This window comes from Tursiops truncatus, chromosome 2, assembly GCF_011762595.2.
Source record: "Tursiops truncatus isolate mTurTru1 chromosome 2, mTurTru1.mat.Y, whole genome shotgun sequence".
In the NCBI taxonomy this organism is placed as follows: domain Eukaryota; kingdom Metazoa; phylum Chordata; class Mammalia; order Artiodactyla; family Delphinidae; genus Tursiops; species Tursiops truncatus.
Genome location: NC_047035.1, coordinates 76,080,784 through 76,104,624, shown reverse-complemented (window position 1 = coordinate 76,104,624; position 23,841 = coordinate 76,080,784). Strand labels below are relative to the sequence as shown.

Below are 23,841 nucleotides of genomic sequence, written 5' to 3'. Positions count from 1 at the left end.
CTTACTCAGTGCCTACTGTGTATCTCACACTATGGGATACAATTGTAACTCGACGAACATATCTTTTTTAGATAGAAAAGGCACATACACACGTGAAACAGAGAGCACTTTAAGGCATCATATCTTGGTCAAAGTTCAAGTACTTACGTTTATGATCCCATCAGCATTTAACCATTCCTACTGAGGATGTCCAAATCCAATCCCCCTTGATTTTTAGGGGTCTGCAGCAGATGTTACAGAGGCTTTCACACTGTTGCTTCTGGGCTGGCAGACACGGTGCTGAAGACCTAGGCCTTCCTTCCTCAGTGGATTCCATCTCCAACCTGAAGCAGAAGGAAAACAACACAAAACTTTGTATAGGAAGTAAAAGCTAAATTGGTTGCTTGGCACCGTCCTCTTCTAGAAACAGCTCTGTAAGGCTGTACTATCAGAACAGACACCCACATTTTATTTCCAATTCACTGTCAGTTATTTTAGCCAAGAATACCGATTGTTTTAACCTCGTAGTGCAGGAGGAATCCACTCAGAGCACATATGAAATGAAAGTGGTGAGATCAGAAACACTGACTTATCATACAGCTCATCCCAAGAGACCACCATTTCACCCAATCCTAGTCCCACTGCTGGTGGAGCAAAATAAAAATGAAATAAAAATATAGTACCTGAGGGCTTTGGGTCAAAACAGCAATAAGGAATGATTTAAAATCAATATGAAAAGGCAACAAAACCTACTCTGTTAACTTCATGTTTTATCTATTTCATAATACTTTGCCTATCTTAGAATTTATAAAGCACTGTCCATATATGTCCACATAGTACCTCATTTTGCAAGTACTACGTCATCTCCATTTTATAGGTATACAAGCAAGGTTTAAATAAATGGCAGGCAACTTAGCTTAGTGGTTAAGATAATGGATTTTGAAGTTGGACAGAAGTGGATTTGTATCCTAGCTCCCCCATATATTTGCTGTGACCTGGGGCAAGTTACGCAACTTCTCTAAGTCTCAGATTCCCTTTCCATAAAATAAGGACAAATACCACCTACCTCTTAGAACTGTTGTGAAGATTAAATGACATAAAATAAATATAAAATACTTTGCACAGTAGCTGGCATGTAGTTAAATATTTAGTATGTTGTTTCTACTAAGTGTCCAAGATCAACTAGCTAATAAGAATGCAAATATTCTGCCTAAAATTTCACACTTTCACAATAATCTTGAAGCCAGGAAAGTCACTCATATACTCATAAATGCCCTTCCAAATCCAAGATTTGTGTCTTTTAAGAAAAAAAAAAAGTTTGCTTTCCCCTTCCTTTCATTCTTTACTTAGCAATGAAGACTCCAATGTATTCTAAATAAAATTACTCCATAACAACAAAAGCATACTTCCATTGAAAACTAATTTTTCTCCCAATCAGCAAAACCTCCTAACTGGAAAACTAGATGTTTCACAAGACATGATCTGGGCCTTTTAAGACTTTTAAAATAGGCTTGGAGGAATTCACAAAGGCTTCCTCTTTTATTTTGCATGTTTACAGCCCCCAAAACATTTCCGTTTTTCCTAACTTAATGCTAAAATATGAGTTTACTCACTCAACACCATAATTTCAGAAAGATATCCAGCCCGTATTTTGCCAAGTAAACATGGCAAGCATGCTCCTTCTGCACTTGTGAATACGAAGACCATGTGGCTTCTCTGATTCACACTGTCATTCCTTCTCAACATTAAATATGTGTTCACAACAAAATAAACCATCCCTTACTTAAACTGAAGTGGGCAAGGATATAGTCACATAAAGGCCATCAGCATGGTTTTGGTTTTGATAGAAAATCCTTTATTGTTCAATCAAGATATTTAGGGTGTTGGTTTCTAGTCATCACTATGTGCACAAAATAATAGGAAGTACTGCATATTTAGAGTCCTTATAAACAAGAATATATCAAAAACAACTGAAATGTCACATGTTGACAAATGACTTATGTACAAGGTTTTTCATTTTGAAGGGAATAACAAGATTGTAAACCACCTAAATGTACACCAACAAAGGTTAAATAAACTATGGTATGTACATACATAGATTTCTATGTAACCATGTTAAAGAATGTGGACCTTCTATATTTTCTCACTTGGAAACCCTAAGTGGGAAAAGTAAGATACATGGTAGAGTATGTATAGAAGAGGGGTATCTACATATATTTGCTTATGTATGCATAAAATATCTCAGGAAGGATACACAAGAACTTATTAACACTTACCGAGGAGGGGGATCAGGCTTAGGAGACTTCATTATGTACACTATGATCCCTTTTGAATTTTGAGCAATGTGAATGTATTACCTATCCAAATAACATAAATTTAACAGTAAAGCTTGAGAATTATAAGGATTATGGGGGATCTACACCTGGCTATTACCACATTCCATGCACTAGTTTATGTCTCTCTCATACCTTCTACCTGTAAGGATAACACATACATTATATTCAGACTAATGTATGTCACTCAAAGTCACTAGGCAAACTTTTTATGAGAAAAATAATATCCACAATAAATTTATTGCCTACTTCTAGAAGGTATGTCACATGGACTAGTGTTTGGACTTTGTATACTTTGATCTTCAAAAGCTAAGCTTGGGACTTCCCTGGTGGCGCAGTGGTTAAGAACCCGCCTGCTAATGCAAGTTATATGGGTTCGAGCTCTGGTGGAGGAAGATCCCACATGCTGCGGAGCAACTAAGCCGGCGCGCCACAACTACTGAGCCTGCGCTCTAGAGCCTGTAAGCCACAACTACTGAGCCTGAGTGCTACAACTACTGAAGCTCACACGACTAGAGCCCGTGCTCGGCAACAAGAGAAGCCACTGCAATGAGCAGCCTGCGCACCGCATCAAAGAGTAGTCCCTGCTTGCCACAACTAGAGAAAGACCGTGCGCAGCAATGAAGACCCAACGCAGTCATTAATTAATTAATTATTTATTTTTTAAAAAGCTAAGCCTAAGAATAGTTCAATGACTCACCCAAGATCACTGGAGGAGTAAATTGTGGTGCTGGAATTTGATTTAGGCTTGCACTACACTAAGGCCCCTCATCTTTTTCAGTATATCCTAAGTTTTTTAGGGCACAGTGCCAACATTAAAATTGGGAGCCCCTTTTAGAGCTCATTAAAATCATCTGACTTCAGAGTTTGCAGCCGAGTCCCACTAAGAAAGCCGAACTGCTCTGAACAAAGACCAGGGCAAAGACAACATCCACTGCAGCTCCCACAAACCCAGTAAGAACCTGGGCCCCGAAGATACAGGAGAATTAAAACTGACTAGTCTGAACTCCTCCTCCCAAGATCTACCCTCTCACTAAGGGAGACAGAAGTCAAAACAGCACTGAGATAATAACAGTACATTTTCCTCCAAGCAAAATGAATCCAGGCATTTTGCAGAAACACTATGTACATGAAGCAGAGTCTACTGTTCCTAGGTCACCCTGTTTCGGAGAAGGAAGGCAGACCCAGTCCAGCAGAGGCCCACGTGGAAACAAGCCAGGCAGATCATTTCACTTCCTTCCTCCAATCTCCACACAGCCAAAATTAATCGCCTGTAGCTTACCCACACTCCAAGGCTGGCTTGAAATAAAGGCCTGCCACCAGGATACAATGGCTCAAATTGAAGAGAAATTCAAAACAATTAGGAAGCAAAATTAAGTGCACACTCACCAGCCCACCACTAAAAGGAAAGAGAGAAGGTGGAGAGACAGGAAGTAGCTTTGAGAAGTGGCCTCAGAGCCTGATTGGCTAATGATGATTCCCTCCTTCTTTACCTTAAAAGGTGCTGAAATGATGCAAGCCTCCCCCCCCCACTTCACCTACTTGTCTCTTTAAGGACCAATGATGCTACTTGCACTGTTTTTAGATTAAACTTTTTAAATCAAATTTCCTTTTAATATACTTAGCACAAGCAAACATGGACTAATTCGAGCTATTTACATACGTTCTTGTTCAGTTGGACCTACTGCAAACAATTTTCATTCCTTTGGGATAATTTCGTATCCTTTGTGACCTCAACATGGTTAATTTATGCAAGGTGACAGGTTTCATTATAAACAGTCTAGATCTACTCAAGTTAGAACTTACCATCAGCGTAATATTCAAGTTAACAGGCTTAGCAGGAAAGATACTGGAAGAAGACATCCACCTGCAATCCAAGGAGAAAGGATTTATAAGAAAGCCACACTGGGTCTTCCCTGCTGTCGCAGTGGTTGAGAATCCGCCTGCCAATGCAGAGGACACGGGTGAAGATCCTAAGTGCCGTGGAGCAACAAAGCCCATGCACCACTACTGAGCTCTGCACTCTAGAGCCCGCGAGCCACAACTACTGAAGCCCACGCACCTAGAGCCCGTGCTCTGCAACAAGAGAAAGCACCGCCCGCGCACCGCAACGGAGAGTACCCCCCTCCCCGCTCACCACAACTAGAGAAAAGCCCGTGCGCAGCAACGAAGACCCAACGCAGCCAATAATTAATTAATTAATTAAAAAAAAGAAAGAAACCCACACTGCCAACACCTTTATCTTGGACTTACAGCCTTCAGAATTTTGAGAAAATAAATTTTTGCTGCTTGAGCAACCCAGTCTGTACTTCTTAGTTATGGCAGCCCTAACAAACCAATACACTGTGTGACCTTGAATAAATTATTTACATTTTTCTAAAGTTCAATTTCCTCAACTGTAAAATGGAGATAGTAATAATACCTACCCTGTAAGGTTGTTGTGAGAATTAAATAATATATGTGAAGCTCATAGCATAGTAAGCACTAAATAAATTCTAGCTATTATCATTATAAAGATTAAATGAGGTTATGTATGTAGAGAGCACTTAGCTCAATGTCTAGTCCACAAAGAAAGTTCTACTCAGTATTAACTATTTTTAATAAACTGATTTTTATTGTCTTCCTATTTCCAAATTAATGCCTTTTACACCAGTCTAACTTGTTTGTGCCATAATTACGTCAGATGCAACAGGCTTTGACATATCTCAGAAACAGATTAACCAATCCCATCCAATCCAACAAATATTTGTTGAACACTTATATTTTGTTAGATTTATTCCTAAGTACTTGATATGCTTTTATGTTATTATAAGTGGTATCTTTCCTAAAAATTCTGTTTCTCCTTGTTTGAAGCTCTTTTATAAAGATAAAATTTACTCTTACATGTTACTTTCTAGCAGCCTTGCTAAGCTTCCTTATTGAGTTAAAAAATTGATCCCCCAGTTTCTTCTGGATTTTTTATCCATAATCAAACCACATGCAAATAATGAGAAAAAATTATTTTCTTCTTTGGTGAACAAAATTTCTCAATTTTAATATAATTAAATTTATCAATATTTTCTCTCATACTCAATGACTTTGTGTCTTTAGAAACCCATCCCTTCTCTCAAGGTCTAAAAGATATTTATGTGTATTTTCTTTAAATTTTACTGAAGTATAGTTGATTTACAACGTTGTGTTAATTTCTGCTGTACAGCAAAGTGACTCAGTTATAGATACATATTTTTTCATGTTCTTTACCATTATGGTTTATCACAGGATATTGAATATAATGTTCCCATTGGACCTTGTTGTTTATCCATCCTATATATATATTAGTTTGCTTCTGTTAATGGCAAACTCCCAATCCTTCCCTCCCCCACCTCTCTTCCTCTTGGCAACCACAAGTCTGTCCTCTATGTCTTTTACGTGTATTTTCTACCTAAGAGTTTTCAAGTTTATTTTTGAATGTCAGTCCTTAATCCATCTGTAGTTCTCTCTCTCACACACACACACACACACACACACACACACACACACACACACATCCGTATTAGAACAAATCACAATTCTAGCCTTGACCTGGAAAGCCTGGCTTGCTGTGGGCCCTGGCTGCCTCTCCAGCTCGTCTCACACCACACTTCCCGCTTTCATTGCTCCAGCCACTCCGTGTCTCTCCTCTTTACTGACTGATTCTTCTGATACAGCTCAACTCCTGTCATTTACTTAGTGATGAGTTCCCCAGTTTGTTCTCCCATTAGAACTTCCCTTAGTACTGTGTATTTCTTATAGCGCTTGTTGCTGCTGTACTTTTGGTTGTGTAATTACTTGATTAATGTCTGTCCCCAACTAGACTCTAAGGTCCATGAAGACATGAACCATGTCTATATTGGCTAAACTACCATATCCCCAGAACCCACCAAAGTGTCCAATAAATATGCTGAAGTAATGAATAAATATCTATAATCTACATGAAAATCACCAATACACTGGTTGTTCTTGTTAAAAATGCAGGCTCTCAGTTTTTAATTCAGAGGGTCTGAGACAGAGCTTCAGGGATATGCTCCCAGCGGGGTGGTGGTACCCACCTTTTCTAATACTCACTTGACCAGGTTTTCCGAGTTCATTAGCATTCTCTGTAGCTTCCACAACCTAAAAGAGGACGGGGGGGAGAGTAGTCTGAATTGGGTTATGAGGCCCCCCATACAGGGTACCTCACCTCAGCCATTGAACTCACTTCGCTGGCCGTGAGTCTGTTCCAAGCTCCGGCTAAGGAGGCATCCGCCAAGCCCCATCCGCAAGGGCGGGGTCGATGGCATCTCCTGCCCAGTCTGCCCTCGCGCGAAGCCCCATTCTCTGGGAACTCACCTCCCCGAAACTCAGGGAGAGCCCTGTTAGGGCCGCTTTTGGCCCTAGTCTCAGACCTTCCCAAGGGACATGGGACGGAGTGACTGAACGCACTCAGCTCGTGGCCCCATCGATGAGCTTCCCGCCGCCCTACACCGAAAACCAGGCTCAAGGCACATTTATAAGGCTCCCAAATCTAAGTACATTTGTCGGTTATGGTGACTTCCCGCACCACATTGCGACATGCAAATACTGCGGAGCGTCCCTCCCCTGGCAACTCCTCGCTGGGACGCACGCGCGCTACGTGCTCCCGCCTTTTGACTGCGCCGGCGATACTTGGGAGAGGGTTGATGACGTCAGCGTTCTGGCTCCATGGCAGCTCGGCGGCGGCGGGGGACAGGCGGAAGCCGGGCGCGAGGTTTGGAGTGCATTGTGGGGGGCAGAAGGTTGGGGGGCGGGAAATCGGAAAAGGAACGGTGCCCTCTGCTATAGCCCTTCCTACTTCCATCGCCGCCTGAACCAGCACTTGTCTTGGTACCGAACTTTGAAATTTTCTGTTCTCAAGAGCTTTTGGGATTACAGAACTGTGTATAACAGCTTGTTGACCTGTAACAACTAACTTAGTGCCAGCACTATCTTAAATACCTAATGTCATCCAGTTAAAAAAAATTAATTGTAAGGTGCATCATTGTTTTATGTACCACTAAGCAAGGAGAAACGCTTCCAATTAAAACATTCACTACTTATAAGTCATCCGCGGTAAAATGCATCCCAGTTTCAGAGATAATAAAATGCAACTCTTAGAACTGACTTATGATGAGATATCATACTCTGTGTATTGTGTTCTTACGTGCATAGGTCCACCCCACAAATTCGGTACTGTGTTGTCTTCCTCCGGATTTATCAGTTGGGGCAACTGAGGTACTAAGAGATGAAATAACTTCTACGCGATTAAACAGCTGAAAGAGACAGGGCTGGGCTCTAAGTTAGGCACAGACTCCAGAGCACTCTAGTAACCATTATCTCATACCACCTTAGGTAGTTTGAGGATAGATATTTGGGTGGTATTGGGGCACAAGTAAACGGAAGAGATAAGCAGGCTATGAGACTCGTGCCTCAGGCCATGAGCTCACAAGGACCTCAAGGCTCCATTTTGCTTTGTTTAGTTTTATGTGGCTAGAATAGCAATTCAGGAACTCACACTGTTTTCAAGAACAGTGGTGTGGCAGTTATTATTTCTTTGTAAATTTACAAAACCACCTCAATCTATTTCTTTAAAAAGATGTTTTTTCAAAGTAGCATCATATTCAGTGTGTACTCATTCTTTCTTTTGCTTCTTTGCCTATGCTTTTGCCCATTCTGTATCACTGAATGAAGCTGAAAGAGTTAATAATGGCAAAACAGCTACAGAAGACCCTCCACCTGCAAAGAAAATTCGAAAATGCCAGAAGATGAAAAAGGAGCCTGTGGCTGGAGGAAAGGCTGATAATGACGGGACGGAAAACAAGCAAGGTCAGCTCCTGGACATACATAGGCCAGGGAGCTCCTGGGCCAGCAAGGGGTCTCTGGGAGGGGTGAGGGTCGGGGGGTGGTATCTTGTTTTTTCAACTCTTATTTCTTCCTTTCTTGAAGATATAATTAACTTTCTATCTTTTGGGCATACCACAGGACTAAACTACTTTCTCAAAATCTTCAGTTTCCTGTATTTGAGATGAACTGAGACCTGGGCAGATCAGGAGTGCTTGGGAAGGGCAAAGTTAATTATGACAGGTTTCTGTCTAACCATGACAGATAATTTTGATTCCCAAAGAAGTAGATGTGGTACATATCTGTCTTTCCTCAGAGTCTGTAAAGACCTTGCTGTTAAAGGGCAAAGCTCCAGTGGACCCAGAGTGCACAGCCAAGGTGGGGAAGGTGAGAGACTCCCATTGATTTCTCAGGGAGCAGTTGTTCGTTTGTTATTGGGATTCCTGTCTGGAACATTGCTAGTATCCATTTTAGGAATGCTCTGCAAAATATTACTAGTGATTAACTCTCTCCAAGGCTGAGTGACAGCAGGGGTGGGGTTTGGGGGTAATCATCAGGGTGATTTTTGGCATGGTTAACTTCCGGAGTCGTCATCAGCTTTCCACACCTCATTCTCTTTCTCAGTTAGAAAATTGTATCATTATCAATGTTCTAATGAGAAACTGCCCTGGTATGTATGGCATGAGTTACTGATGAATGGGAAAAGGATTTGAAGAATACAGAAGAAAGGCTTCCTCTGGAACAGGTTTCCTTTAACTGAGTTAGACTGATCTGTATTTCTGTAATTACAAAAAGGCAACATGTTTTCATCATAGGAATGACAGTTTATGTGTAGAAGAACGTATTTTTGCATTTCTTTCCCTGGAAGATGCATGTTGGTAGAGTGGGAGAATACTACCTCGAGGCATAAGAAAATTTAGAGCCTCGCTTAGGATCTCATCAGGGCTGTGACTGTACAAATGTCACTTTTTTCCTTTTCTCTCTAGGCCCATGTATACTGTGAAGGAAATGATATCTATGATGTCATGCTAAATCAGGTAAGGGAAGAAACTTTTATTTATGGGAATTTCTTCTTGATAATTATTGTTGACAGCGTCCCAGTGCCCAAATCTTTAATTCTGAAGTCCCTTATATTAGACCCTAGGGGTTCATACTCCCAAGTACTCAGCCCTAGTGCACTCTACCTGATTGATAGTGGAGTCCTCTATGAAAAGCAGATCTTTTAGCAGATTTTATGTCTTTTATTGAACCTATGAACCCTCTGTTCATATCATTTTGCACATTTTCTGATAGGTTGTTGGTCTTTTTTCTTATGGGCTTTGAGGAACTTTATATAATGTGGAGGATAGTCCTTTGTCTATAATATAAATTGCTTATATATTTTCCAAATTTGTCATTTGCCTTTTGATTTTCCTTATGGTATACTTTTTGCCCTTACTGAAGTTTTACATTTTTATGTAGTTAAATTTATTTATTTTTTAAATTTACTTTTTATTGAGGTAACATTGGTTTATAACATTATATAAATTTCACATGTACAACATTAGATTTCTACTTCTATAAGCACTACAGGGTGCTCACCACCGAAAATTTAGTTCCCATTTGTCACCATACAGTTCTCTATGCTCATCAGAGATATGGGCCTCTAATTTTCTTTTTTGTGTTGTCCTTGTCTGATTTTGGTATCAGGGTAATGTTTTGTTTTGGGGGAGGTTTTTAAATTACTATTTCAGTCTCTTTACTAGGGTTTGGTCTATTCACATTTTCTATTTCTTTATGATTTAGTCTTGGAAGGTTGTATGATTCTAAGATTTGTCCATTTCTTCTAGGTTGTCCAGTTGTTGGCATATAGCTAGTCATAATATTCTTTTATAATCCTTTGTATTTCTGTGGTACTCATTGTTATTTCCCCTCTTTCGTTTCTGATTTTATTTATCAGAGCCTTATCTCTTTTTTTTTCTGAGTCTAGCTAAAAGTTTGTCAATTTTGTTTATCTTTTCAAAGAACCAGCTGTTAGTTTCATTGATCTTTACTATTGTCTTTTTAGTCTCTATTTCATTTATTCCTACTCTGATCTTTATTATATTTCCTTCCTTCTGCTGACTTTGGGGCTTCCTTTGCTCTCTTTCTGGTTCCCTTAGGTGTGAGGTTAGATTGTTTATTCAGGATTTTTCTTGTTTCTTGAGGTAGGCCTGTATTGCTTTCAATTTCTCTTTTAATACCACTTTTGCTGCATCCCATAGATTTTGGTATGTCTTATTTTCATTTCATCTTTAGTATTTTTAATTTCTCCTTCGATTTCTTTGTTGACCCAATAGTTGTTCAGTAGCATGTTGTTCAGTCTCCACATATTGGTGGTTTTTCCGGCTTTCTTCTTGTAGTTGATTTCTACATTGTTGTAGTAGTTTCACGTGATCAGAAAAGATTTTTGATACGATTTCGGTCTTCTTATATTTATTGAGACCTGTTTTGTACCTCAACATATCAATATGATCTATTTTTGAGAAAGTTCCTTGTGCACTTGAGAAGAATGTGTATTCTGCTGCACTTAGATACAGTGTTCTGTACAAATCTGTCAAATCTGTCTGATCTAATGTTTCATTTAAGGCTGCTGTTCCCTTATTAACTTTCTATCTGGATGATCTATCCATTGATGTAATTTGGGTGTTAAAAGTCCCCAACTATTATTATGTTGCTGTCAGTTTCTTCCTTTAGGTCTGTTAATAATTGCTTTACATATTTTGGTGCTCCTGAATTAGGTGTACATATATTGAAAAACTTCTCTTCTTAATGAATTGTCCCCTTTGTCATTATGTAATGTCCATCTTTGTCTCTTGTTACCTTTTTTCTTGAAGTCTATTTTGCCTGATATGAGTATTAATTATACCCGCTTTCTTTTGGCTGCCATTTGCTTGGAGTATCATCTTCTATCCCTTCACTTTGAGCCTGTTTGTCTTTAGAGCTGAGCTGAGTCTCCTGGAGGCAGCATATAGGTGGATCTTATTTTTTAATCCATCCAGCCACTCTGTGTCTTTTGTGGGGTTTTTTTTGTTTGTTTTTAAATTAATTAATTTATTTTATTTTTTGGCCGCATTGGGTCTTCGTTGCTGCGCGCGGGCTTTCTCTAGTTGCGAGTGGGGGGCTACTCTTTGTTGCAGTGCGCAGGCTTCTCATTGTGGTGGCTTCTCTTGTGGAGCATGGGCTCTAGGCATGTGGGCTTCAGTAGTTGTGGCATGCGGGCTCAGTAGTTGTGGCTCATGGGCTCTAGAGCGCAGGCTCAGTAGTTGTGGTGCACGGGCTTAGTTGCTCTGCAGCATGTGGGATCTTTCCGGACCAGGGCTCGAACCCGTGTCCCCTGCAGGCAGATTCTTAACCACTGCGCCACCAGGGAAGCCCCACTCTGTGTCTTCTGATTGGTGAAGTCAATACATTTACATTTAGGATGATTATTGATAGATGAAGACTTAGTATTGCCATTTCATCTTTTGTTTTCTGGTTGTTCTATATCTCCATTGTTTCTTTTTCCTTGTGTTTCTGTTTGCCAGTTTGGTTTGGTGGTTTTCTATGACGTCTTTCTCAGCTTCCTTTTTTTTAATGTTTAGTGGCTCTGCTCTAGATTTATGCTCTGTGGTTATCATGAGGTTTGTATAAACGTCTCTTAGATAAAATAGTCCTTTTTCCGCTGATAGCATCTTCATTTGACTATATGGCTTCCATCCTCTTCCTCTTCCCCTTTTATGTATTTGTTGTCTCAAATTATCCCTTTTTATGTTGTAAATTTGTTACCAAATTGAAGTAGCTATAGTTGTTTTTTCTGCTTTTTTTCCCTTTAACCTTTATGCTGTTTAAACCTATTCTGATAGAGTTGCAATTTTCTGATTCTGTTTATCACCTTACTCAAAGTTTTGTGTACCTTTGTCTTTTTCTTTCAAGTAGAAGAGCTCCTTTCAACATTTCTTGTAAAGTAGGTGTAGTGGTGATGAACTCTCAACTTTTGTTTGTTTGGTAAAGCCTTTTTTCTCCTTCATATCTGAATGATAACTTTGCTAGGTAGAGTATTCTTGGCTAACAGTTTTTATCTTTCAGTATTTTGAGAAAGTCATTCCACTCCTCTAGAGTTTCTTCTGAAAAATCTTCTGCTAGCCTAATGGGGATTCCTTTATAGGTGATCATACATTTTTCTCTGGCTGCCTTTAAAACTCTTCTTTTATCATCGACTTTTGACAGTCTTAATATAATGTGTCGTGGAGAAAACCTTTTTGTGTTGAGGGAATTAGATGCTCTCTTAGCTTCATGGAGTGGTCTATCAATTTTCTTGCCCAGGTTTGGGAAGTTCTCAGCTATTATTTCTTTCTGCTTGGTTCTTTTATAGTTTTAATCTCGTCAGAAAAGTATTCCTTCTGTTCATTAATTTTATTCCTGAGCTCATTGAACTGCCTTTCTGAGTTTTCTTTTAGCTCATTGAGCTTCTTCATGATAATTCTCTATCAGTTAGATCACAATATTATATTCTGTGACTTTAAGTTTGGTTTCTGGAAAATTGTCATTTTCTTTTCATGATACACTGTAATTGTGGTTTTTCGTGGTGTTTGATGAGTTGTTCCTCTGCTAGTACGTCTGAAGTAGCAAACACCGCGCTCTTCTTTAGGTAAAGCTTTTTTTTAAATCTTGATTCTGAGGATTCAACAGGTTAGAAATTACAGGCCTTTCTTTTGTTTTCCAGTAGGTGGCGATGTAACACAAGTTTTTGGTTTCTCATCGGACCTGCCTCTAGTTACATTTGATAGCACTTTCCACCCTCCACCACCTCTGTCAGGGGTCACCCGGTGCCCTCCTTATCACTGTTGTGCCTCCAAGGTCATTGGTGCTTTGCTGCTGCTGCTGTCACTGGCGTCACTACCTGGGGCACCAGGATGGCAGGAGCCTCCGTTCATCTGGGATCTCCTAAGTCACAGGAAAAGGCGCGGGGAGCTGGGTCGCCAGTGCCTCTGAGTTGTCTGGTATTGTTGTGTTCAGCCGGGAGCTGCCACTGAGGGTGAAGGTGCAGGGGCCAGAGTCACGGGCCCTCCATGGCTCCCCTGTCACTGCTGCCCAGTTACCTGTGGCTGCCAGCACCACTGCAGCCAGGATGCCAGAGTCCTGTGCACCGCCTCACCTGCTGCTGCCAGGTTCTCTGGGGGAACGGAATCGCAGGCACCGCCTCCACTGTTGCCCTGGTTCCACCTCCTCTATGTGTCCCAGTCCACCCACCTTTAGATGTACAGATGTGTGGAATTCTCTGGCACCCTGGAGTGTAAGACAGAGGCACCTTTGTTGAGTTGTGGATTTTTTTACTGGTTGTAGATTGAAGGGGAGAGATGAAGGGAGCATCTTTTCTCCACCATGATGCTGATATCCAATTTTTTTCTTTTTAATCTTTTTTCTCTTTGTTTATTTTTGTTGTTTTAGGTAGATACTACACATGCCTGGTTAATGTATTTCCTGAATATGTCTTCATATTTGACTTGATTGATCTATCATATATACTTTTAACAGCTACCTAGTATTCTTTTATTACCACTTTTTTCAGTTAAAATATCATGAGCAGATAGAAAAGATCCTAAGGCCCCTTTTTGTTCTACCATCTGCGACTTTATAATGTGAGCAGACAGGAGGTAGGAACAGGAAACACACTTAACAAAGAAGACTGCATTGATGACCAGGGCTTGGCCTTACAGCACAAGCAGCTGTTCCTTATCATGGACTGCTCACTCTCTTCACTCAGAGTAAGTTACTCACAGGATACCGCTTTTTAGATACTAGTCACATTTTCTCTGAATGTCTCCAGCTCAGGTCACGTTAGGTACGGGGCAGACGTGGCAGTGGTTTCTGCCTGTCCTCCCTCCCCTCCTAACATCCTGCTCTCAGCTCATTGTCAGATTGCTGCAGCTGACAAACCAAAGCAGTAAGTGGAACTATTGAAGAATAAGTTGTCTAAACAAACAAGCATAATAGTTACAAATCTTTGGGGCATCAAAATTGTTTTCACTTGGAAAATAATTATTGGGAATGGATTGGGAGATGGAAAATACATGCGGCCTCGGAACCATCTATGGAGGGAAGTGATGATATTTGAGGTTGGGTAGAGGTTTTAGGAAGCGTCCAGCCTTTAATTCTAGGAACTCAAAGTTTAATATAGAAACCCTTTTCTTCCTTTCTTATATCCTTACTCTTACATGAACCTGATTTTCTTGTCCCTTGCTGTCCTTTCCTCATGGCAATTACTGGTACCTGTGACCAAGGAAGAGTCATTAGTTTATGTAGCTTTCATTTGCAAACTTCTGTCCTTTTATGTTCATATTTCTATCATCGTAGACCAATCTCCAGTTCAACAACAACAAGTATTATCTGATCCAGCTGTTAGAAGATGATGCACAGAGGAACTTCTGTGTTTGGATGAGATGGGGCCGAGGTAATGACTTTTATTGTGGATTTTATGAATTATTATTCAGAAAGCCAAAAGCAACTAAGTGAGTAGCCAAAGGATCCTCTGGGTTTAAATTGGTGAAGTAGAGTTTCTATAACCTGTCAGAGGCTTAGGAATCAAACTGTGCTGCTTGAAATTGGGGAGTGGCCAGCATCCTCATTTGCAAGTTCCCATCGGAAAAACTACTAGCAGCCTGTTGAGGCTGAGAACTCTCCTGCAGTTGGGCTGCTAGTGCTGTTCAGAGGCAACAGGATCAGTTCCCTAAGCCCTTTCACCTTTTCCTTCTTCCTTCCTGCCCATTTGTCAGATGCTAAGTGGAGAAACCTTAGAGAGCTGGCTTGTTGCTATCAGAGAACTGTTCTTGGGTTGGGGGGCAGAGAACCATCTTACACGTGGCATTTACTTTGCAGTTGGAAAAATGGGGCAGCACAGCTTGGTGGCTTGTTCTGGGGACCTCAACAAGGCCAAGGAAATCTTTCAAAAGAAGTGAGTGCTAAGAAATGAGTACAAAAAAATACCCTTCTTCTTCTTGGATATCTCTTCTTTAAGAATTTTATAGTAAGTGTGATTTGGCCTAAATGATAATGTCTTTCCACTGTGACACTGTATGATCGGAACACCAAATTACATCCTTAGTTAGTGATTAAATCACCTGGAACTGTGAAATTGACTAAAAAGAGAAGAAGCTAATATATTCAGCACATGACCAACAATTTAGGAAATTTGGGAAAAATGAGATGAGACTATTCAGCTACAGTTTGAAAAATTATTTTACTATGATATGAAAAACTTTCTGGAGTCTCTGGGAATGTTTCTTTCAGAGAAAAGGATTGTATAGGGATCTTTTGTCTTAAATCTCAATGACTTTTGTGATGTTTGGGGCCTTTGGGAAGCTCAGGCGTCTTTTCCCATTTTTTTTGTTCCCTTTGTCTCTAGAGCTTTTCTGTCCATTCAGGGTCCTAATTCAGAATCCAGATTTATGGAAAATTGATGTCGCAGGAAATAAAAAGTTTGAAGATGTTCTTAGGAAATAACTGTAAGCCCATCCCTAGTAGTAGACCCTTGTTTGTAAGATTTTCTCACCACCTTGAACTTTACAGATTCCTTGACAAAACAAAAAATAATTGGGAGGATCGTGAGAAGTTTGAGAAGGTGCCTGGAAAATATGATATGCTACAAATGGACTATACCACCAATACTCAGGTAAACTCTGACTATACGTTTAGGGAAGAACTGTTTCCTCTTAACCAGGGTGAAGTCTAGCAGAGTGACTTAGATGAGGTCCTAGTCTCTGTTATTTACTAAGGTTCTTATAAAATCTTAGGTCCTGTTTCCAGAAGTTTAATATTATGAGTCAAGAGAGGAGTAATCAATAGTCAAACTGATAAAACTACATTTAAAGTTGCCTTCACTTCTAGTTATATACCACAGTTTAAAAAAAAAAAATTTAATTTTGAATGCTGAGTTATAACCAGGATGCTAAAAGGATCTATCCTGAAAACTGTCACATATCTGAAAAATGAAAAACCAGTCTTTTTAAGGTGAGAAGATTTGAGATCCAATAGCTTCTTTACATACTTAATGACATCATATTTGGAGGGCCTTTTAGACTTACTCTGAGTGTTTAACTATGGGAAGCAGAAGTAGGACTAGAAGGTGGAAGTCACACTGAGTACAACTAGGTTAATAATGGAACAGGCCTGTGTTCAAGCAGAGGCCGATGTTGACCTGGCAGGAATATTGTAGAGCCAGTCCTTGCAGGGAGCGTAAAATAGATCCTTTCAGATTTTATGACTTTTTTTTTGCTGTAGAGTGAAGAGGAAACAAATAAAGGTGAATCTCTCAAATCCCAGTTGAAACCAGAGTCACAGCTAGATCTTCGTGTACAGGAGCTGATAAAGTTGATCTGTAATGTCCAGGCCATGGAAGAGATGATGGTAGAAATGAAATATGATACCAAGAAAGCCCCACTTGGTAGGACTTCCGATTCGATCACTTCATACTCTAGTTCCTTTACCAGGATATTTTATCACCATCATGATTTAAAGCTTGCTGATATTACTGAACAAAGAAAGAGAGATTTGGGGTGAGAGGTTGCATGGGGGGAGGAAGAACAATTTTGAAAGTTGAAAGGTGAGAGTCTTTGTTGGGCAGGGACACAAATACAGTTGACAGGCTTGGGACCCTAGTTGTGGAGTCTGATCTCTGGCTGGGTCTGCAGGGAAGCTGACAGTGGCACAAATCAAGGCAGGTTACCAGTCTCTTAAGAAGATTGAGGATTGTATTCGGGCTGGCCAGCATGGACGAGCTCTCATGGAAGCATGCAATGAATTCTACACCAGAATACCACATGACTTTGGGTAAGGCCTGTGCTGTTACTTCACTTTGGTCTTCTGCCCAGCCATATCCCCTACATCACTCAGCAGCAACTATAATCTTTTTAATTTTTCATTTCTAAGGAAATGATCATCTTGAATAGCTGTAGAGCGAAAATGATTTATAGATAGCCTATTTAATCAGCTTATGAGTATGGGATGTGATCTCCTGGCCTGATTACAACCATATTCTCTGACAAAGTGGAAGTTACCAACTCAAGAGAGAGTGGGGTCTAGCTATCCAACCAGCATGTAAAACACCTTCAGGCCTATCACCCTGTTTCCTATTCTTTAAGGTGACAGTAACACACTAACACCATTTCTGTGAACTCAAAGGATATTAAGTATATAAAATACATTTTATCTTTGTTGATTCTGCATTCTGGTGCTTCCTTTATTTTTATTCCTCTATTGCTTTATAGAAGCCTGTGACCTAGAAATAACCCCGAGTGGTCAATAGGTATATTTCTGCCTCAAGATAGGACTTCATCCAAACTATTCCTTATTGATGTCAATACATCTTATTTTTATTTTATTTTTTTAATTTAATTTAATTTTTTTTTTGGTACGCGGGCCTCTCACTGTTGTGGCCTCTCCCATTGTGGAGCACAGGCTCCGGACGCGCAGGCTCAGCGGCCATGGCTCACGGGCCCAGCCGCTCCGCGGCATGTGGGATCTTCCCGGACTGGGGCACGAACCTGTGTCCCCTGCATCGGCAGGCGGACTCTCAACCATTGTGCCACCAGGGAAGCCCCATCTTGTTTTTAAAAAGTTCCCATAAAAAGGAATTTTAACTCTAGTCCCAAATGTCAAAATCTATATAGTTTGTTCATTTTATCCTACTCAGAGTATATGCATAATATCTCTTTATACATTTGGAAGTTAAAATCTCTTACAGATCTCTATCAAATGGAAGACCCCAGTTTCTTATACCTATTTTCTAAAGGACCTATCTTTAGTCTGTTATTTTTAGTCATGTGCCTTTTGGCCACACATCAGAGAACTAATTATTGGTTATATCTCTGTCCTAGACTCCGTACCCCTCCATTAATCCGGACAGAGAAAGAGTTGTCAGACAAAGTACAGCTACTAGAGGTGAGATATGTGTGGATTGGGAAGTATTACATCTCTTGCCCCAGGTTCCTCCCACACTGATTTTCTGTCTCATCTTGTCAGGCTTTGGGAGACATTGAAATTGCCATTAAACTGGTGAGGACAGAACTGCAGAGCCCAGAACACCCACTGGACCAACACTATAGAAAACTACATTGTGCTTTGCACCCTTTAGACCATGAGAGTTATGAGTTCAAAGTAAGAAAAATGATCATTTATTTTCATAACAAAATAAATGATCCACCCTTCCCCATCCCCCTGTTCTCTGACTACTTCTGGTTAAGAGAAAACTTGAGGGCAGAACTTCTATTTACTAGGAATTGGGAAGGTAGGGCTCTTTCTAGCTGCCCTTGTGAGACCATTTGGGCCATTTACACCAGAAGCCCTGAGGTTCTTCAGCTCACCATGGTCTCTTATAGAGTCCGCATCAGCCATTTCTTTCATTCTTCTTCACAGGTGATTTCCCAGTACCTGCAGTCTACGCATGCTCCCACACACAGTGACTATACCATGACCTTGCTGGATGTATTTGAAGTAGAGAAGGAGGGTGAGAAAGAAGCCTTCAGAGAGGACCTTCATAACAGGTCTCCATTTAGCTTTGGGTTTGGGAAGACATTCCCTTGCCTGAAGCGCAGTTATGGAACTTATAGAGAAGGACAGCAGAGACAGCTGTTGGTGTTTTTTTATGCTTATGGCCTGTGTTTGCAGGAGAGCAAGAGAGAGTACAATAATATTGGCTTTTCCTTAGGATGCTGCTATGGCATGGTTCCAGGCTGAGTAACTGGGTGGGAATCCTGAGCCACGGGCTTCGAATCGCCCCACCTGAGGCTCCCATCACAGGTTACATGGTGAGTAGAAATTGAACCCTGGAGGTAGGTACAAGGGAAAAGAATACAATTTTCTCAGTCCTTCCCTCCCCCCTTTCTTTTTTTCCCTAGATTAGGATTAGGTGGTGACCTGGCATTGACTATGACCTTCCTTTCTTAAATTCCTAAGGATATCCCTCCTTTCTCCCCAGCAAGCAGAGATTCGTTGATGCTTCTGCCTTCTCTTGGAACAGAATTGTGAGGGGAAATGGAGAAGGGTCTATATTGTATTTAAGATAATAGAACACAGGGTCAGTGGTATGAGCCTCCCTTCTAACACAATGGGTTAGGCAGTTGACCTTGTTTTTTTTTATTTATATGTTTCAGTTTGGAAAAGGAATCTACTTTGCTGACATGTCTTCCAAGAGTGCCAATTACTGCTTTGCCACTCGCCTAAAGGATACTGGACTGCTGCTCCTGTCAGAGGTAAGGCAGGAACACATCCGTGATTTCTAGTTTATTATTAGTTCCTATTTTTCCAGAGAGAAAAGTTCAGCCACAGAACCAAGAGGTTCACCTGGGAGAACCTGAGAGGGAAGCCAAGTGCAATTTCCACTGCATTCGATTCTGCTGGAGTAGGAGAAGAAAGAACTGATGGAGTTTTCTGTTTGGCTTTAGAGCCATTCATTTCAGTAGGATGTGGTCATTTAAAGATCCTTTTCTTTGCAGGTAGCTCTAGGTCAGTGTAATGAGCTACTAGGGGCCAATCCAGAGGCAGAAGGATTACTTCAGGGCAAACACAGCACCAAGGGGCTAGGCAAGATGGCTCCCAGTCCTACGTGCGCCATCACCTTGTAAGTACTCAGAGCCTGGAGGGTCAGAAAACTCCTTTTGGCCAGATAAGACTCTCTACTTTCTCTATTCAAACTTCTGAACCAGAGGCAGATGTTGACACACATTCTTCCATTTGGCAGGAATGGGAGTACAGTGCCCTTAGGACCAGCAAGTGACACAGGAATTCTGAATCCAGAGGGTTATACCCTCAACTACAACGAATTTATTGTCTATAACCCCAACCAGGTCCATATGCGATACCTTCTAAAGGTTCGATTTAATTTCCTGCAGCTGTGGTGAATGTTGATATTAAACAAACCAGAGAAAATATGATCTTCAAGCAAGAAAACAGGCAACGTTGTACTTTCGATTTTCTCATATTTTCTGTAATAAAGACAGTACAAATCTTCCACTGGCTTCTTCGGGCTTTACTTCTGCAAGCACATATTTCTTCTGATGTTAGTGTATCTTTATTTCCAGGACAGAAAATACAGCTTCTCTGCATATGCCACAGCTAGCTGCAGTTACTCAGGATCCTGTTCTGTTCTTTCACAGCAGAATAGCCTCTGTGCATTGAGGGAGACTAATGGAGGTTAATGTTTTTCTCCATTTAATATAGTTTTTCTGCAAACTGGAGTTTGTTGGGTAGTATTATAGGAAGGGTAGAGGCAGCAAAGACTGAATTGTTTCCCATACAAATCTTCTCACTTGCCTTTTTCCCCTGTTTACCACCTGCTGACCAGGTCTCCCACCACTTAGCATCCTAGGTCTCAGCAGATGTCCAAAATTTTGGGTAGCACTTGGAGGACTGTCACTAAGCCTAAATATATCTCAGGGAGGAAGGGAGAGAAGGAGAATGATTTAACGTACCCCACTCCATCTAAGAAGTACTGAAGTCTAAAACAGATCCAGAGACTTCTTGACTATTTGTAAACACATGCAACACAGATAAACACACACATACAACATACTTCCTTAGTAACAATGAAGGTTATTTAAATGAAAACAATAGTTTGTAACTTTTTAGAGACCAGATTACCAATATCTATCAAAAATTTTAAATGTACACACCCTTTGACCTAAAAATTACAGATGTACATGTTTACATAGATGATGTCACTGTAGAATTGTTATATGCAAAAAAAACCCATAAATAAGGAACTAGTTAAATATATTCTCTCATTGAAATAGTATGCTGCTGTTAAAACTAGACTATACACTTCAAAAAAATGTAAGAGAAGGGAATACTTCCCAACTCATTTATAAGGCAGCATAAAACTAAACCCAGATAAAGATATCACAAGAAAATTATAGACCAGTATCCTGTAAGAATGTAGATACAGGTGCAGTGGTTAATAATCCACCTGCCAATGCAGGAGTCACAGGTTCAAGCCCTGGTCCAGGAAGATCCCATACGCTGCAGGGCAACTAAGCCCGTGAGCCACAACTGCTGAGCCCGTGTGCCGCAACTACTGAAGCCCACGCGCCTAGAGCCCATGCTTCGCAACAAGAAGCCACTGCCATGAGAAGCCTGCGCACTACAACGAAGAGCAGCCCCTGCTCGCCACAACTAGAGAAAGCCCGCGTGCAGCAATGAAGGCCCAACACAGCCAAAAATAAATACATTTATTAAAAAAAAAAAAAGAATGTAGATACAGGGACTTCCCTGGTGATCGAGTAGTCAAGAATCCACCTTCCAATGCAGGGGACATGGGTTCGATCCCTGGGTGAGGAACTAAGATCCCGCATGCTGCGGGGCAACTAAACCTGCGTGCCACAACTAGAGAGCCTGAACGCCGCAACTACTGAGCCCGTGCACTCTGGAGCTCGTGCGCCACAACTAGAGAAGCCCGCATGCTGCAACTAGAGAGAGAAGCCCACAATGAAGAGCCCACATGCTGCAATGAAGACCCAGCTCAGCAAAAAAAAAAGAATGTAGATACAAAAATAAAATACTATCAAGCCTAAACCAGCAAACCATAAAAAAGGATTATACAGCATGACCAAATGAGATTTATTGCAGAAATGCAAGGTTGGTTCAACATACGAAAATCAACCAAAATTGATGGTTGTGACTTTTGCCAAATGTAGGGCAAAAGTCACATGACCATCTCATTAGATGCAGAAAAAGCAATTGGCAAAATTCAACACCCTTTCACGATAAACATTCAACAAACTAAGAATGGAAAGGACCTTCTTCAACCTAATAAAGGATGTCTATGAAAAACCGCAAAAAGACTGAAAGTTTTTCCCCAAAGATCAGGAACAAGACCAGGATATCTGCTCTCACCACTTCCATTCAGCATTGTACTGGATTCTGGGCACAGTAATTAGATAAGGAATAGAGGGGAAAAGACATCCATATTGAAAAGGAAGAGGAAAAACTATATTGGCAGATTACATGATCTAATATATATATAGATTAGATTACATGATGTAATATATATATATAGATTAGATTACATGATCTAATATATATATATTAGATTACATGATCTAATACATACATATTAGATTACATGATCTAATATATATATAAAGCCCTAAACAATACATGCAAAAGGAAATTAGAGATAATAAGTTCAACAAGGTTGTGGGATACAAGATCAATATACAAAAATCAGTTGTATTTCTATACACTAGCAATGAATAGTCTGAAAAGGAAATTAAAATCCCTTTATAATAGCATCAAAAAAAATTAGGAGTAGATTTAAATCACAAAACTTGTACACTGAAAATGACAATACATTATTGAAAGAAATTTAAGAAGACCCAAATAGATGGAAATACACTGTGTTCATGGATTGGAAAATTTAATATATCTAAGATGGCAATACTCCCCAAAGTGATCTACAGATTCAGCGCAATTCTGGTCAAAATTCCAATAGCCTTTTTGCACAAGTGAACAAGACAAACCTAAAATTCATATGAGATTGCAAAGTGATCTTGAATAGCCAAAACAATCTTGAAAAAGTTGGAGGACTCACACTTTCTGATTTCAAAACTTACTACAAAGCTGTAGTAATCAAGAAAGTGTGGTACTGGCATAAAGATGATATATAGATCAATAAAATTGGAGAGTTGTGAAATAAATACATGTATCTATGGTCAACTGATTTTCAACGAGGATGCCAGGACTACTAAAAGGGGGAAAGAATAGTTTTTTCAATAAATGGTGTCAAGACAACTTGGATATCCACATGCAAAGTAATCAATTTGGAATACTACCTCACACTATATGCAAAAATTAACTCAAAGTGTGTCAAAGACTTAAATGTAAGAGCTAAAACTATAAAACTTTTAGAAAACACAGATGGAAATCTTGTGACCTTGGCAATAGTTTCTGAGCTATGACACCAACAGCACAATCAACCAAAGAAAATAATAGTGTTCATCAAAATTTGAAACTTTTGTTAATCAAAGGACACTATCGGGACTTCCCTGGTGGTCCAGTGGTAAAGAATCCACCTTCCAATGCAGGGGACACGGGTTCGAACCTTGGTCGGGGAACTAAGATCCCACAGGCTGCAGGGCAACTAAGCCCACGTGCCACAACTACTGAGCCCATGCTCCTCAACTGGAGAGCCCACATGCTGCAAACTACAGAGCCCACGCACTCTGGAACCAGTGTGCCACAACTAGAGAGAGAAAACCTGCACACCACAACTAGAGAGAAGCCCGTGTGCTGAAACAAAGAGGCCACATGATGCAACAAAATACTCCACGTGCCGCAACAAAGACCCAATGCAGCCAAAAAAATAATTAATTAATTATAAATAAATAAATAGATATACTAGGGGAAGAAAAAAAAGGACACTATCAAGAAAGTGAAAAGGCAACCTATAGAATGGGAGAAAATATTTGCAAATCATAACATGATGAGGATCCAGTATCCAGAATATATAAAGAACTCTTACAATTCAACAATAAAAAGATAAATAGGGGCTTCCCTGATGGCGCAGTGGTTAAGAATCCACCTACCAATGCACGGGACATGGGTTTGAGCCCCGGTCTGGGAAGATCCCACATGCCGCGGAGCAACTAAGCCTGTGCGCCACAAGTACTGAGCCTGCACTCGAGCC

General features: G+C 40.4%; 3 protein-coding genes across 17 annotated transcripts in view; 1 reads left to right on the top strand and 2 right to left on the bottom strand.

Annotated features, from left to right (window-relative positions):
- Positions 1-6,911, bottom strand: part of CCNB1IP1 (cyclin B1 interacting protein 1) — a 31,839-nt gene extending 24,928 nt beyond the window's left edge. Inside the window, exons 1-3 of one of the 8 annotated variants that reach the window (XR_004525109.2) lie at positions 6,380-6,800; positions 4,119-4,179; positions 148-323 (exon numbers count right to left, since the gene is read on the bottom strand). The gene's annotated coding sequence lies outside the window, so the exon portion shown is untranslated. Of the gene's footprint in view, positions 1-147; positions 324-2,255; positions 2,337-3,594; positions 3,704-4,118; positions 4,180-6,379 lie in introns of those variants that run through there. The other 7 variants (XR_012330042.1, XR_012330039.1, XR_012330041.1 and 4 more) reach the window with 7 other exon arrangements.
- A 66-nt stretch (positions 6,912-6,977) lies between these two features.
- Positions 6,978-23,743, top strand: PARP2 (poly(ADP-ribose) polymerase 2). Of its 2 annotated transcripts, XM_033851407.2 has the most exons (16): positions 6,978-7,056; positions 8,016-8,150; positions 8,482-8,552; positions 9,152-9,202; positions 14,520-14,616; positions 15,042-15,117; positions 15,732-15,834; positions 16,443-16,605; positions 16,853-16,991; positions 18,038-18,101; positions 18,183-18,317; positions 18,576-18,703; positions 18,868-18,967; positions 19,313-19,411; positions 19,655-19,779; positions 19,900-23,743. In XM_033851407.2, the coding sequence occupies exons 1-16, from the start codon at positions 7,011-7,013 to the stop codon at positions 20,057-20,059; spliced, it is 1,692 nt and encodes a 563-aa protein (XP_033707298.1). In that variant the 5' UTR covers positions 6,978-7,010; the 3' UTR covers positions 20,060-23,743. The 2 variants fall into 2 exon arrangements, with proteins under 2 accessions (XP_033707298.1, XP_033707299.1); XM_033851408.2 differs by lacking the exons at positions 6,978-7,056; positions 8,482-8,552 and having other exon boundaries at positions 7,999-8,150.
- Positions 19,944-23,841, bottom strand: part of TEP1 (telomerase associated protein 1) — a 49,862-nt gene continuing 45,964 nt past the window's right edge. For 6 of the 7 annotated variants that reach the window (XM_033851401.2, XM_073800695.1, XM_033851396.2 and 3 more), the window contains one exon: positions 19,944-20,579. In XM_033851401.2, the coding sequence (XP_033707292.1) occupies positions 20,574-20,579 (6 nt within the window). In that variant the 3' untranslated portion in view covers positions 19,944-20,573. The remainder of the gene's footprint in view (positions 20,580-23,841) is intronic. The other variant, XM_033851399.2, reaches the window with a different exon arrangement.

Coding starts and splice junctions, on each gene's coding strand:
- PARP2 (XM_033851407.2), top strand. CDS start 7,011: ATGGCAGCTCGGCGGCGGCGGGGGACAGGCGGAAGCCGGGCGCGAG. Junction 15,118..15,731: donor AAGGAAATCTTTCAAAAGAA/GTGAGTGCTAAG, acceptor TGAACTTTACAG/ATTCCTTGACAAAACAAAAA. Junction 15,835..16,442: donor ACTATACCACCAATACTCAG/GTAAACTCTGAC, acceptor TTTTTGCTGTAG/AGTGAAGAGGAAACAAATAA.